This window comes from Peromyscus leucopus, chromosome 4, assembly GCF_004664715.2.
Source record: "Peromyscus leucopus breed LL Stock chromosome 4, UCI_PerLeu_2.1, whole genome shotgun sequence".
Lineage (NCBI taxonomy): Eukaryota > Metazoa > Chordata > Mammalia > Rodentia > Cricetidae > Peromyscus > Peromyscus leucopus.
Window position 1 is genome coordinate 120000294 of NC_051066.1, and position 16353 is coordinate 120016646.

The 16353-nt window shown below is 44.1% G+C and overlaps 1 protein-coding gene and 1 long non-coding RNA gene across 2 annotated transcripts in view; one reads left to right on the forward strand and one right to left on the reverse strand.

Moving 5' to 3' along the window:
* The window catches only part of Pcsk2 (proprotein convertase subtilisin/kexin type 2), a 252882-nt gene that overhangs the window by 226053 nt on the left and 10476 nt on the right, over window positions 1–16353 (forward strand). Inside the window, exons 9-12 of the mRNA XM_028893276.2 lie at window positions 4594–4809; window positions 5246–5255; window positions 7792–7882; window positions 13108–13335. Of these exons, the coding sequence (XP_028749109.1) occupies window positions 4594–4809; window positions 5246–5255; window positions 7792–7882; window positions 13108–13335 (545 nt within the window). The remainder of the gene's footprint in view (window positions 1–4593; window positions 4810–5245; window positions 5256–7791; window positions 7883–13107; window positions 13336–16353) is intronic.
* On the reverse strand, window positions 1283–13121 carry LOC114709435. The gene is made up of 2 exons (XR_003736927.2): window positions 13043–13121; window positions 1283–1419 (listed from the first exon to the last, which is right to left on the reverse strand). It is a non-coding gene; the product is annotated as an uncharacterized LOC114709435 (long non-coding RNA).

Consider the following 16353-nt stretch of genomic DNA (forward strand, 5'->3'; position numbering starts at 1 on the left):
AGCAATTGAGATCATAGGATACTAGAAATACATGTAGACACACAGTAAAGGTATTCTGTTGGAGTGTAAAGGAGCTAAGACAGAAACCACTGAATGAGATTTACTCCCAGGGTGGCAGTGCTCTACTGGTCAAAGCCAGAGGGCAGGTACATGGAGAAGCCTTCAGCCTCTTGGGAAATAGCCCTAAGACAAAGAGATGCCCACATTGACATTTGGAAATTCCAAAGCATGAGGTTCTGAGATCCAAGGGATCTGGGATGACACCATCTGCCATCTGTTATAGTCACAGGAGCAAAATCTAATCAGAGACTTGGAGTCATCACTCTCCAGTAGAGCACTGGAGAGCATATGTTCACTATGTGGATGGACAGATGTGGTCCCTCCAAGGAAATGGATGAGGCAGCAGACAAGCCACCAGAGAACACAGCATCATGTCTTCCAGCATCTTCTTTTCCTCTGACAACCAGAAGAAGAATCCAGACAGCATGAGAGAACCTTGATGATAACAGAGGACTCATGAGGCTCTTCTCCCACATGAAGGGAAAACAGCCACCCAGGACAGCCTGGAACATTTTGACTGGCTCTAACGACTGTATCTTAGCCCCTTATTAATCTCTCCTCAGGACTTATACTAAAGAGAGCAAATAAGTTATGAGTAGTTAAAGACCCGCTGCAGGAATTCTCTGTGGTGCTGATGAGACTGAATGCTGATAGATCATCCTTGGGGCAGGTGGAGGATTGGGGGGCAGGGCACAAGTGTCAGCTTTCTGCACTAGAATATATGAAGATGATGAGCCACTTGTCAAGAGAGTGGCTCAAACGCCACCATCCCGGAGTATGGAGTAGCTGGCTGGGGAGAAAGTGATTAATCAGGTGTGGGTCAGGCAAAGCCCTGGTGCTGCTTGCTGAAATTTAATCAGAGTGTGGGTCAGATACAGCGGCAGCAGTGCCAGGGCCTCAGCGGGCGATGGATGCCTCCTGCCACAGAGCACTCAGAGGCACTGGGCCAGTGAAGGCTCACATTGGAGCAAGGGCTGCTTGGCATGAGGCCAGCAACTCAGCCTCTGCAGTGGTTCACATACTATTACAATTCTTCCCTTTGTTTCTGGGACAAAAAGAAATGGAAGAAGGCATAGGCTGTAGGGTCGAGGAGTTCACAGTCATTTTCAGCAACATAAGGAGTTCAAGGCCAGCCTGGGCCACATGAACCCCTGTCAGAAAGGGTAGGTCTGCCTATCGTGTGCAAGACCCCAATCAATCCTCGGCACCATAAAAACAAAAATATTTTATATTGGCATTTATTATTTATAGATGTTAACACTATAGTCATTATAAAGAGCAATAATATGGTTATGTAGATGAAGAATCTTCAAACATGCCTTTCTTCTCCTCAGAAATTCCTTCTTTTAGTAGCTCCACCTAAGTAAACAAAGATAACAAAACATATAAAATTGCATTCATTTTAAAAATTGGAGTTTTTAAAAACTAGAAATAATTCTCTATGTATGACTAAAAAGGAGAGAATAAACTGCTAAATGCTTATTCAATAAGACTAATAAAACATAATATAGAATACTATTAATCACATGAGTAAATGTTAATTATATAATAGTAAAACTCGGGCTGGGCAGTGGTGGCGCACGCCTTTAATCCCAGCACTCGGGAGGCAGAGGCAGGCGGATCTCTGTGAGTTCGAGGCCAGCCTGGTCTCCAAAGTGAGTTCCAGGAAAGGCGCAAAGCTACACAGAGAAACCCTGTCTCGAAAAACCAAAAAAAAAAAAAAAAAAAATAGTAAAACTCATTTTTTTGCTTTTTTTTTTTTTTTTTTTTTTTTTGTTTTTTGAGACAGGGTTTCTCTGCGTAGTTTTGCGCCTTTCCTGGAGCTCACTTGGTAGCCCAGGCTGGCCTCGAACTCACAGAGATCCGCCTGGCTCTGCCTCCCGAGTGCTGGGATTAAAGGCGTGCGCCACCACCGCCCGGCCAAAACTCATTTTTAAGTAGGCCAAGTAAAATGAATCTATTTTATCCCAGGTTCATTTCGGAAGCTATTCTAATACTTTGCCTCTCTATATAAAACTGTCAGGAATCCACAAAATCACACTAGGAATCATTTATTCACAGGTTATAAAGAATTTCTATTTTCCTCTCTATATGTATTTCAATTATTCTACATTGCATGCAATTTTCACAATAAAAAAGTTAAATAATTTTTTAAAGCATGTTAATGTACTAAGATGTTAAGGTAAAAACCAGAGGTGGTAGTACACCCTTGTAATCCCAGCATTTGAGAGGCTGGGGCAGGAGGATTTCTGTGAGTTCAAGGCCACAAGACCAGGGTAGGCTACAAAGTAAGGCCTTCCCTTTCATTCAGTGTCAGCTGCTCTGCAGCTCAGTGCCTGCCCACAGCCTCATTCATGCATTTGTGATGAACTGGAAGGTAAACTAGAGGCTGGCTGGCACAAGGAAGCTCTTGCATGGTCTGGGAGCTCTTGGCTATCAGCTGGGACAGTGAATTTGGCTGGGCTCTTGACAGGCTAAGTCAGATTCATTGCCCTGTATAAGCAAGTTCTGAGACATAGCACAGAGTAGTACACGGTTCTTTAAGTCTTGGGCTTAGAATCTTTGCCCACTTAATGTCGTTCACATTTTGATGGTCGGATCAAGACATGAAGCCAGTCAGGATCCAAGGAATAGGAAAGAGACCCCCTTCTCCTCTTGAGCAAAACTGCAAAGTCACATTACAAAGGGTGTTGATACATGGGATTATGCAAGCAGAGGTCACAATGACACCCCCTACGCCAAGGTGCTTCCTTCTATCAAGGTTGCTTCCCCCACTGGCAGCCTGCTCAGGGACTTGTAAGGGAGAGTTATCCCAGTATTAAGCCCAACCTGAATCTGAGTCTGTGACCCTCCATGCCAACATCAGAAACCATCTGTTTCCCTCTTTGTCCTGGTTTCCAAGAGCAGTTGCTTATTTTGAGGGAGTCTTTCAGTTGTATAGATTTATCAAGAATCTGAAGACAATTACCAGTTTGTGGTCAATTATCTGTGGACTTACTGACTCACTCAGTCACAAGCTAATCAATTCCCAGTCCTATTAGAAGAAATTCAGAATGCCACTTCTCCTTGTCAAGAGGCAGACAGAGCTTGGAGGTTAACCAGTCCCTTGTTTCCTAATGACCTCTCCACCTTAAACCACTGAGTCAGAACCACAGACCCCTGGTGGCCACACGGGGCTTTTCTCTGTCTCCCCTACACACACTCCTCTTTTTCTTTCTCTCTCCCTCTCTCCCCCTTCCTCCATCTTCCTCCTGTTTCCCTCCTCTCTTCCACTCCTCCCTTTAGAGCAGTGGTTCTCAACCTTCCTAAAGCTGTGACCCTTTAACACAGTTCCTCATGTTGTGGTGACCCCCAACCATAAAATTATTTTCATTGCTACTTCATAACTGTAATTTTGCTACCGTTATGAATTGCAATGTAAATATCTGATATGTAGGATATTTGATATGTGACACACACCCCCAAAGAGGCTGAGACCCACAGGTTGAGAACCACTCTTTCAGAGGGTCATCTAGACACCCTACACCAAGTTATGGAGAAAGGGGAGCTTGTACCCCTGACCCTCACTTCCTACACAGCATGGCTACCCTTCACTCCACTTTCCCACCCAGCCCTAGCCTCACTTCATTAAGGATAGCAGAGAAAAAAGTAAGAAGCAAATGGCCTAATCCTGAGAAAGGCAGACAAGGGAATACTCACAGAGGGCAAGGAAAGATAAAAACACTAGGAGCATGGATCGAACAGGAGCATTACTGACTCGAGTCATGTATAATGCAGCTTGTCTTCTGTAACTAATGACCAAATGGGATAACTACCATGCCATCCTCTTGAGTTCAGATGTCATTGGCTATTTGTTACTTCTCCACATTAAGCTTTATTCCTAGAGCTGGTCCCTTGCACAGGTCAAATGGCATGTAGCATTTCCACTAGGATATATACACACATGTAAGATTTGTATATCATACTGGTTAAAGATAAACTTTGTTTCTATATCTACATTTACATCTTACGTAGTTTAATATAATCATAGCCATGTACAATTAAATTTCACTGAATACTTGCATGTAAAAATAAGATCACAATGATTGCCCCAGGGAGTTTTAACTTTTCTTTTCTGTATACTTTGATACTTTTTATAATGAGCATATACTACCTTTACAGCATTTTGAAAACCAATTCATTAGTAAATTTTAAGACTTTTTAAAAATCAATTTATTGGTAAGTTTTAAAGCAATGTTCTAGCCTCTGTTAGCCTGCTATTCTCAGCTAAAATTACAAATTCTGGTGAGTATATTATATCATTCTTGGAGAAGGGTCATTTCCACTATCTTCCATTGGATGAATGTAGTTTCCATCCCAGATAAAATGAAAATTCAGTTACTTGATTGCGTAGTGGCATTAGCTCAAATCCTGACCCTCCCTAGGCCAAGACCTTACCTGGGCAGGAAACCCTCCCCCAACCCCAGGCCAGAACCCTGCGGCTCCTGGTTCCTCAATGTTGGACTTGAAACTACATCTTCCTTGCTCTACCAGGGCCGTGGGGGCAAAGGCAGCATCTATGTGTGGGCCTCCGGGGATGGCGGCAGCTACGATGACTGCAATTGTGATGGTTATGCTTCAAGTATGTGGACGATCTCCATCAACTCAGCCATCAACGATGGCAGGACTGCCTTATATGATGAGAGCTGTTCTTCCACATTGGCATCCACCTTCAGCAATGGAAGGAAGAGGAATCCCGAGGCTGGTGTGGTATGTGCGAGCTACTTCCTGTCCAGTTCCTTACAGCCAGGGGCCCCTCTGTGGCAGACAAGTCTCTCAACTGCACCCTATTCCTTTTATAAGTTAGCACACCTTCTGAGAAGAAAATCCAATTTCTCCATGTTGAATTGTGCTTAATTAAGGTGGAGATGGACACTTTGCAGATGGGAAGCAAGATGGACATGAAACTACATCTTCCTTGCTCTACCAGGGCCATGGTGAACCTTTTCTAGTTTATTTTCCATAGATTTCTTGTGTATCATCTTGCATACAAGTAATGATGTGCTCTGGTTTATCAATATTTCCCAACATGTCACTTACAAGAAGAGGAATAACTGTAAGAACTGAGGCATCACATCACACCACAAGCCCCAAGAAAGCACCCATGCGTTACAGCAGTTAGAAACACCACCAGGCTAGAAATGAGGCTGCAAGTGGTAGTGTGTCTCTGTGTGTCTCTGTCTCTGTCTGTCTCTCTCTGTCTCTCTCCCCCCACACCCCCACACCCTGCCCAGGAAACCATCTTCCTTCCTGGGCAACCAGGTGCAATAGCCAACTTTCCCTCCTCTGCAGAGCACAGTAACACTTCGAGGATCTCTTCCTCTCTGGTTACTTTGCTCACATTCTGGTCCTCCAAGCCGGACATTTGGCATAGGATTTAAAGTCATGGATAGGCTACATCTTGACTGGGTCACCTGCTGCCATTGGGACTTCCCCAGACAAGAGGACAGGAGCTCTGGTAAGAATGAAACAAAATCATTCTTACCATGTAAGGTTTGAACTCCACATCCTCCTCTGGATTCTCATCCTTGGCTACACAGTCAGCCTTGCAAATGAGCAAGGGGAGGGGGACTTTTGCCTACAAGAGACACAGCCCTTAACAGCTACTCATCCCTCTGTGGCCCTCCTGGGTGGCCTTCTGAGATTAGAGAAGAGGACATGCTAGCTCCTAAGCAGAATGGGACTTCTGAGCCATCCAGAGCCTAGCAGAAAGAAGCAAGGGACAGCAGCCTCCACCCTGTTGTTTATGGTACCTCACTCTACCCTCTGGGAGTCCAGGCCCTTTCCCAGAGGCCCCAAGGGGTGAGATTTTTGCCTTCAGCCCTTATCTATGACACTTGCTCTACTTGGCTTGGGAAGGGCCCCTCTTTTGAATATTGTAATTTTCTCAGTAGACCACCTTTAAACCTTCCTAATTCTTTGTTCCTCAAAATAAGCTCCCCTGAGAACCCTGTAGAGGGAGAAGAATTTCTGTGGTTTATACATGATCTCAATGAAAACTCAGCTCTCACAAATATTGAAAATGAAATCATTCTCATTGAAAAGTCCTTTAACATCCAGTTATCCATGTATCCCCTAAATAAAGTAGGGGAGATAACCAGCACACACCAGGGTTTCTTGGCATGTCTTGGAATCTTTTCAAAGTTTTAGATGGAGAGGAATATTTGTTTTTAATAACCTGTCCTTTCTAGGTAGAATAACCTGCCCTTTCTTTGGACATTTAGTCTTCCCACTTTGGGAATACCGCCTTTTCCTTCTGGAAGAGAAAAGAAATGCTGATACAAGTCATGATTATCTCATGATGGACTCATGATGATGAGTCCAGAAGCCAAGCCCAGTGCAACTCAACCCACCATCGACTGTTGACTACTCAGAAAAGTTCAGATGAGATTAATAGATACCACCCTGATCCTCATTGTCTAGGGTTCAGTGTGGCTTGTTCATTCATTACTCGATGTCTTCTCTTCCAGGCCACCACAGACTTGTATGGCAACTGTACTCTGAGACATTCTGGGACATCTGCAGCTGCTCTGAGGCAGCTGGCGTGTTTACACTGGCATTAGAGGCTAAGTATGTTTCACTGCTGGCTCTGAGGGTGACTGTGTGTGCTTCATTACATGCAGGTGTACAGAGACAGGAATGATGTGAGATCTAGAAAGTCAGGGCTAATGAATTCTGCTAGACATAAAAGTCATAAGGCTCATGGTTCTTAAATGACACACAGCCATCCATACACATACATTGTAAAAAAAAAAAAATATATACCTGAAAGAGCAGAAGGCTCCAACACCCACAATATGAATCAGCAACTTATTTACACACCAAAATACAGTGCACAAATATGACTTCCTCTATGAAACCCTCCTTTATCTTCTGTCGGTTACACAGCTGGTTTACTCCACTCATACTCTTAGTCAGCTGAATGAAGAACTATTGAGATTGTTCTTGTACGAGAAGAATCCACTTCTCTACACCAAAACAAAGCAGGTGAAGTTGTGCCGAATAGACCAAGAAATGGGTTCTACTAGGAAGCCCTCTAGGGGGCAGATAAGACATCATTTCCTAGGAGAGACCATATGTGGCTCCTCCTGGGTGTGGCTCAGATTTAAGCATCAATGACAATACCTGCCAGGGTGCTGCTTACCTCCTCTGAGGAAGCAGAGCCTGGACTTAAATTCAAGGAATACACTTTGGCCCCCAGAAATCATGCTACTATGCACATGGGTTATATGGGGGGTTTAGAGATTGGTTCACCCAGCAACTCGTGAGAAGTTAGATTCAGGCTTCCCAGGTAGAGAAGTTCCCATCTTATCTGCAGTTGCTAGGTAACCACAGTTTCTAGCAGACTTGCCCTGTCTGTCTCCGCATATTCAGTACATTCTCTGACCTGCGAAAGACCAGGCACAGTGCAGGCTTGAACTCTCAGTTCTCAGGAAACTGAAGCAGGGAAATTTGAGGACAGCCTGGGCTACCTAGAGAGCCCCTTTCTCAAAAAAAAAAAAAAAAAAAACAGACGAAAGAGGCAAGCATTCATTCTCCCCTCTCTGTACTGGTCTAGACGTTGATTCTACCAGTTGATTCTTCCAACAAAAGTCAGGTGGAAATTTCAGGACACCATGAGAGGAACACTGTTCAAACTTGACTATGAAGGACAGATACCTCTGCCCTCCTAAGCGCAAAACCAACCATCAGACTTGTATGGCAACTGTACTCTGAGACATTCTGGGACATCTGCAGCTGCTCCTGAGGCAGCTGGCGTGTTTGCACTGGCATTAGAGGCTAAGTATGTTTCACCCCTGAACTGGAGGCCATCCCTGAAGGGTGGACTAGTGTGTGCCTCTCCATTCACATGCCAGGTGTCCACAGAGACAGGAATGGATGTGAGAGTCTAGAAAGTCAGGGCTAATGAATTCTGCTAGACATAAAAGTCATAAGGCTCATGGTTCTTAAATGACACACAGCCATCCATACACATACATTGTAAAAAAAAAAAATATATACCTGAAAGAGCAGAAGGCTCCAACACCCACAATATGAATCAGCAACTTATTTACACACCAAAATACAGTGCACAAATATGACTTCCTCTATGAAACCCTCCTTTATCTTCTGTCGGTTACACAGCTGGTTTACTCCACTCATACTCTTAGTCAGCTGAATGAAGAACTATTGAGATTGTTCTTGTACGAGAAGAATCCACTTCTCTACACCAAAACAAAGCAGGTGAAGTTGTGCCGAATAGACCAAGAAATGGGTTCTACTAGGAAGCCCTCTAGGGGGCAGATAAGACATCATTTCCTAGGAGAGACCATATGTGGCTCCTCCTGGGTGTGGCTCAGATTTAAGCATCAATGACAATACCTGCCAGGGTGCTGCTTACCTCCTCTGAGGAAGCAGAGCCTGGACTTAAATTCAAGGAATACACTTTGGCCCCAGAAATCATGCTACTATGCACATGGGTTATATGGGGGTTTAGAGATTGGTTCACCCAGCAACTCGTGAGAAGTTAGATTCAGGCTTCCCAGGTAGAGAAGTTCCCATCTTATCTGCAGTTGCTAGGTAACCACAGTTTCTAGCAGACTTGCCCTGTCTGTCTCCGCATATTCAGTACATTCTCTGACCTGCGAAAGACCAGGCACAGTGCAGGCTTGAACTCTCAGTTCTCAGGAAACTGAAGCAGGGAAATTTGAGGACAGCCTGGGCTACCTAGAGAGACCCTGTCTCAAAAAAAAAAAAAAAAAAAAAACAGACGAAAGAGGCAAGCATTCATTCTCCCCTCTCTGTACTGGTCTAGACGTTGATTCTACCAGTTGATTCTTCCAACAAAAGTCAGGTGGAAATTTCAGGACACCATGAGAGGAACACTGTTCAAACTTGACTATGAAGGACAGATACCTCTGCCCTCCTAAGCGCAAAAACCAAAACTCATCCATGTATGACAGGCATTATCAGAAGCTGAAACCATTCGTCACACGGTCTGCACAGACCCTGGGATCTAATCTGCTTTGCTCACTCAGCTGCAAGCCCAAATAAGAGTCTCTCTTCAGCCTTTCAACCTCAGTGGACAAGGCTTAACTCAGTTCCTTGGGATTTGGGCAAGCAAAATGTCACTTGCCTGGGCCTGACACACACAAAATGGGCAACCTCAGTAAGTTGGCGTGGGGCAGGATGAGCCTACTGAAATCCTAAATAGATTCTCGGTTCTGCACGGACCAGTCACCATCCTTTCAGCACACATGCTTATCAAATGAGCTTTCCAAGAAACCCCACCCAGAGCTTCTCCTTATTTCTCATTGGCCAGAAATAGTCACAAGAGCACCCCATGCTTCAAAGAAGGCTGATAAGTGTAGTGTTGCCAAGAATGTTGTTGTTCTGAATAAAATTGACATTCTATTTTTTCTTTTCATTTTTTTTTAATTTTTGAGGTTTATAATATAATCACACTGTCTCTCCCCCCTCCTTTCCCTCCCTCCAAACCTTTTCATACACCCCTCCCAATTCTCCTCCAAACACATAACCTCTTTTTTCATTATTATTGCATGCATATATACACATGTATCCCTAAATATAAACTATTCAGTCCGTATAATGGTATTTGTATGCGCGATTTCAGGACTGACCATTTGGTATTGGATAACCAATTGGTGTGCTCTTCCCTGGCACCTCTCCCACTCCCAGCTTCCCTCGGTTGCCTATAGTTCTTAGTGTAGGGTTGAGGCCCCATGGGCTTTTCCCTGTCCAGTTTGGCATCCTTGTTCAGCTCATGTTTGGTCTGTCATGTTGGTGAGACTTTATGGGGGTAGCTTCTGACCTTGTTAGGAGACAGAATCTCACAGCAAATGCCCTGATCCTCTGGCCTTTACAGCCTTTTCATCCCCTTTTCCACAATGTTCCCTGAGCCTTAGATGTGGGAGGGTTTTGTAGATGTATCCATCAGGACTGAGCTCCACAACTCTGAATTTTGATTGGCTGTGTTTTCCTGTAGTGGTCTCCATCTGTTGCAAAGAGGAATAAAAGAAGAAATGAAAAGAAAAAGACAATTCCTGGTATTGTCCAGTGTCCATGTGGGCATTATCTTGTCCTGATTTCTGTTACATTATCTGCAAAATATTCAAAATCAGGCCATCCCCAAGGTTCAAATGACTTGCTAAATATCATTATCAATGCTGTAACTGTTTTTTTTTTTCCTAGCTTGCTTTGGTTACTGATAGCAAGCTCTTTCTTGAGTGCCCATACTGCATGAGATACTTTACACACATGATCTGGGTTACACATGTAATCTACATTTACTCCTCACCAAACCTTCGAGACCTCTTCCCCACAGCTAACCGATATAGCTGGGACTCAGATGTTGAGGTAATTTATCCAAATTCACACAATGGGATTTACTCTCTTGGCTGCTTGAGTCTAAAGCTGGAGTTTTTCTCAGCCTGACTACTGGGCCTAGCAGAGGCAGTGCCAGCATAGAATCAGTAGCAATCCCATGGAATTCAAACCTATCTGCCCTGACATATTGTTTACCATCCCTTGATGATTAAAAGATGTTGCCAAGATCAAAAACACCATCTCAAGCCCATGGTCTCTATTATCAGTGTGTGCAGGAGATATCTGGGATATCGTCTTACTCCTAATTCTCATGTTCATAACTTCACGGATGCTGATTCAAAAGCTCTGGGAAGCTACCTTTGACACTAGTACCCAGATGGTTCTGCTTTGGGAGGCCTGAGGACCACAATGAAGCTCTCTGTCTGGGGCATCTCAGGGCCTACACTGATGGCTCCGGAAGCAGCCTGAGCTCCTGTATCACAACAACTTGCACCGTTTCAATACTGAGTTACCCACCTGCCCCCTAAGCCATACACTCTGTGAAGGCAAGGAATTTCCTTTGACAAGGCTATAAATAATTAGCCCAGTGCCTGGATGTGGTAGATACTCAATAGACATGGATGGAATATGTCATGTGCTGTACCTTTTCACATTCATGTGACCTAGTAGCCCAACCGCTTCACAGAACCGTGAAGAATGTGACATGTTGGCTATCTCTAGCCTCCAACACAACAGCCTTTAATACTGTAGATATTCTGCATTTTCATTTTGCCATTATTTAATAGCTGTTGCCTGTGCATCTTGAGCTGATATAGTAGGGTTAAAGCTTGGGGCAAGTTAGTGAAATATCTATTTTGTAGAACAGGGTATTCTATCCATCCTGGAACTTCTCAGAGAGGCAATTTGGAGGAACCCAACTTTATTTCACACATGCACATAAACAGCTAGCCCAGATAATGCCACACACAGAGTTAAATGAGTCTAGACTCTTCTCATTTATCTCAGAAGTGACAAGATCTCTGTTCTGCCCCACCCCCACCAACCCACTCATGAGGAAAACTCCAGAGGAGCGAGTGAGGCGATCCTCCCCAGGGTGTCTGGGGAGGCACAAAACCTCTGTATGGTGGACATGAAAGCCCCTCCACCTGCTGGCCAGCCTCTGGGTCCCTCGGATTCTCATTTGTCAACACTTCTGGCATTTAAAAACTCAGAATCCCATGCTAGAAAAACCTGGCAAGTTAGCCACAACCAGCTTCTGGATGAGCCCAATGTGTTCAGAAGCTTCCCAAAGGCATTGACCTGCCTTTGAACCTTCTCCCTTGAAGCTGTGGTTCAGTGTTGGGGGAGCATGTGGCTTACTGGAGCACTTTGGCTCTGATTCTGAGTTCCAAACCAATGACCTTTGGATGTGTTGAAATTTTGCCAAATGAATTGTATCATTCCTTGTCCTTTCAATTGTTTGGCTCCTGAATAGAATCCTCGTCCTTTTGATTGATTGGCTTGTGAAGAGAACAGTAGTTCACAGGGGGCCTCCCTGCCTCCCCCTCCCCCCACGACTCTCAGTAAAAAAGTAATTCTGCATTACAACCCAACACACCAACCCCAAATGTTTCATGGAAATACTAATATCCTTTTGCATCTGTCCACCATCTTCCTTTTCTATTCTAATCTATCTTATCAATTAATGATTATTCATTTTTGAGACAGTCTCATTAGATATCCTCTCGCTCATCTCAGTCTTGTCTACTGGAACACTCTGGGATTGCTAACAATCCCCAGCAGCTACTTCTTACACCCAGCAACTATGATTTAATTTGTCTGTGATGTGGACTGAGTAAAGGAATTGCATACATCCCCAGAGAGATTTTTTAGCCTGCAGCCCAGGTAGATTGCCTGTACAGTGAGTTGTCTCCCCTAGCTCACCAATAAGTCATGACTTGCACTTTTAAAAACTAACACTGAGCGGTAATGGACACAGGTTTCCAAAGACCATAGTGAACATCGTCAAGGGACTGGCTGCCTTGTGCCTTGGGGGATACAAATATGTTGAAGGTATTGTTCCTGCCTCAAACTGACAGCCTCATTTCAGACATGGAGTGCACCAGGTAGTGAGCACCCAGATTAAGAATTCACACACTGCAAGCACTAGAAAATGCCCCCCCCCATTCCCTTTCAGCTGTGACTCGCAAAACTAACGCTAACCCAATTCCCAACAGCATAAATGAGTTGTTTCTGTTTTTACACTTTAAACAAATGGAATCCTATAGTATTTCCCCTATAGGAGTTCATTTTCCCTTACTATAATAAAATCCCTGGCGCTAGGTACTTAATGAAGAAAAGAGGCTTATTTAGCTCACAATTTGGAACTGGAAGCCCAAGGTCAAGTGGCCCTTTTGTTTAGCCTCTTGTGAAGGCCATTCTGGTCATGGCAGGAGCAAGTGGTTGAGGAAGGAATCACATGACTAGACAGGAAGCCAGAGAATGGAGAAGGGCTGGGCTTGCTCCTTCGTCACCACATATACCATGGTTCTAGAGAGTGCATGGACACTTTCCGTGAGTTCAGAGTTCACAGATGTTCCAAACTCTCCTGAGAGGACATGTCCTGAGTGTTACTCACCTTAGTCGTTGTGGTCTTCCTTTCTCACTCTTATCTCTGCCCTGCACTCTGCCTCCTGCAACCAGCCTGGATCTGACCTGGAGAGACATGCAACATCTGACTGTGCTCACCTCCAAGCGGAACCAGCTTCACGATGAGGTCCATCAGTGGCGACGGAATGGGGTTGGCCTGGAATTTAATCACCTCTTTGGCTACGGCGTCCTGGATGCAGGTGCCATGGTGAAAATGGCTAAAGACTGGAAAACGGTCCCTGAGAGATTCCATTGTGTGGGAGGCTCCGTGCAGAACCCTGAGTAAGTAGGGGCGGTACTTCTCCTGCCACATGTGGGAAGGTAACCCCATTGGTGATAATCCCAGGGTCCCTCTCCATGACAGGAACCACCCTGGGTTTCATCTGGGACAACCAGCTTCTGGGAGAAGCTATAGAGATACACAACTGCAGATGGACCACGACCCGGAACACAGTTGTGCAACTTGGAGCCTGTGTTGTAACCATTCCCATAGTTTATAGCATTATTTTTAGGTACACGGGTTGATCAGCCAATACAGCAAGCATGTTGACCAGTAATAAATATGACTAATGTCCCAGAGGCACCCTGTAATCCTTCATTATCTCCCCAAGAGCAATCACTATTCTAACTCCATAGACTGATTTGCCTAATCTATATTTAATATAAATGGAACCTATATTATGTTCTCTTTTATATCTCTATTCTTATGGGGAAAATTGTATTTATGAGATTTGACCACATTCGAGGTCTATAGTTTATCTTGACTGTTGAGAGTGATCCATTGTGGGACTACCGCGACTGCTCACTCTCATCTGTGGGACAAGGGAAAGACTTGATTTTATTCTGCATGCAGTGGGCTGTGATTTAGAGGGGTCTGAGTGAATTCTCCACACAGAAGCCACTGATTGTGTCAAGCATAGCTACTCTCCATCCCATCTCCCTGTGTGACAAGAGAATTGGTCAGCAAAGAGACCACTTCATTTCATTTCTCTCTATTCTTATTACATATATACCATGAAAATCACAGAATGTAAGTATTGTTTGTGGGGGCAGGGTTAAAATAAGATATGACAGTGTAATATAAGCTGACTTGAGCTCACAATTCTCCTGCCTCCAGAGTGCTGGGATTGCAGAATGTGTTCACCACTATTATTTCAGTTTTGATAAATATATGCAACTGGGAAACGATCACCCATTAGAAAGATGGCATATCCCATCCACCTGGAAATGTCCCTTGTGTTCCTTCCAAACAGGACACACATCCCACCAACAGCCACTGCTCTTATTCCTCTCATTGGAGATTAGCTCTACCAGTTCTTGAATTTAGCTGGAATCAGACGATAAAGGGGCTTCTGTTTCTGATTTATTTTGCTCAACATTGAGTTTGTGAGATGCAGCTACGATGTTGCATGTAGTAATCTCTCATTCTCTCCCACTGCTGAGTTTTCCGTTGTGAGACTTCACCTCTGAGCTTAATGAGACTTAATCGTACCAAGATGGCATCCCCTCCTCTGTTTCCCTTCGGTCTTGGATGCTCTGCAGCTGCTCTACTCAGTTACCCAGACCTGAATTCAAATTTGAACCATACCAATTTAGACCTCTCCACCAAGCTCTTGACCTTTCTGACCCCCTATTTTACCAGTTTCCAGTCTTTGTGACATGACCCTTTGGCAGTATGGAATCTACAAACTCCATCTCAACATAATGTTTTTGAACTCATTAGAGAAAATATGACTACAAAGAAAGTCAATTTGATGGACAACATTACAGTGTTTTTAAGTCGATTTGTGACAAAGCAGTGCATGTTCTCTCCTTTAAACAAGAAGTTCTAGTGGACATCTAATTTATTGTATGTATATAATATACATGATAAATTCAGAGTTGTGACTGGGGAAATGCCACTGCAAAGCCAGGCATAGTTCCACACACCTGTGATCTGAGCACTGGAGAAACTGAGACCGGAGAATTACAAAGCCTAGGTTACATAGCAAGACTGTCTTTTTAAAAGGTTACTGCAAGATGTATGCAATATAAGATGTGAAAAAGCTCTCACAACAGGGTGTAAGAAAGGGCTAAAGCCATTCTGTATCGGGTCCCACATTCGTGAACAAAACAGAAGCAAAGTCTTTCTTGTACTTTAGTGAAAGTTAAGATGCAGGCTTTTTTCCCATGGGAACGAATACGCTTCTTGAGTTCTTTGGGCTCCAGGAGGGCATCTTCTTTTATCCTTACCAGCACAATGGAACTGGTGCCTCTCTCTGAGGGGTATTAGTGACACATGGTATAAAGCTGGCACATGGTGGGCACCTAGTCAATGTAACTTTGTCTCTTCCTTTCTTCCATCATTTCAAACACTCCTACTTCACACTTTAGGGAAAAGTAAGATAATAATCTCTTAAGACTCAGGAAGAAATAATTGTCTGGTTCTTGTGTGAATTCCAATTTGTGCTCTATGTTTAAAGCATCCTTCGATGGAAAGGTTTGGATGTTCATTCTCCAGTGAACTAGCATAGTCTCATGGGGGATAATTCACCTGTGAGTAGGCATCCTCCCATAGGTGAGCATCCTTCCACTGATGAGCATTCTCTGTAAATGAGCATTCCCCCATGGGTGAACATTCCCCCTAGATGAACAGTCATTGGTGAACATCCTCCATGGATGAACATCTTCCCTGATTGAGCATCCTCCCTGAATAAGCATCCTCCTTGATTGAGCACCCTCCTTGGTTGAACATCCTCCCATGGATGAACATCCTCCCATAGATCAACATCCTCCCATAGATCAACATCCTCCCTGGATGCGCATCCTCACTGTCTACTCACTGAGTCCAAGAAAGTGGCATAAAACACATCCTTGCAGAACCCCCACACTTTCCCCATGACCCATTCCATTATCTCATAAAGCATCACTTCAGCCCATACTGAATAGGAAAGCAAAGACTCAGACCAGGACCCATGGTCATCTAAAAGCACAAGCTCCAAGTGATTTTTATAAATACATGTATCAGGTAAATGCATTAAAGACAGCTTCAGAGGCACCAAAATGCATCAGTGTTTAAAGGAAGAAAGGTTAGCACTTCCCCCTTGGATTGATTTGACCAAGAGCAAGCCCAAGTTTGAATTCTCCACTTCTCTCCCTGTGTCTTTCATCTGTCTGCCAATACAGTTACTAGCCTGTCTGTGTTTGTGTCTGTGTCCTGTGTCTGTGACAGTCACTATTGCTGTGTGTGTACCTATTCCTGTGTGCTGCCTAAGTGTCCCTAGCAAAGGGCTTTGGTCTGTATTCATTAATAAGCATCAC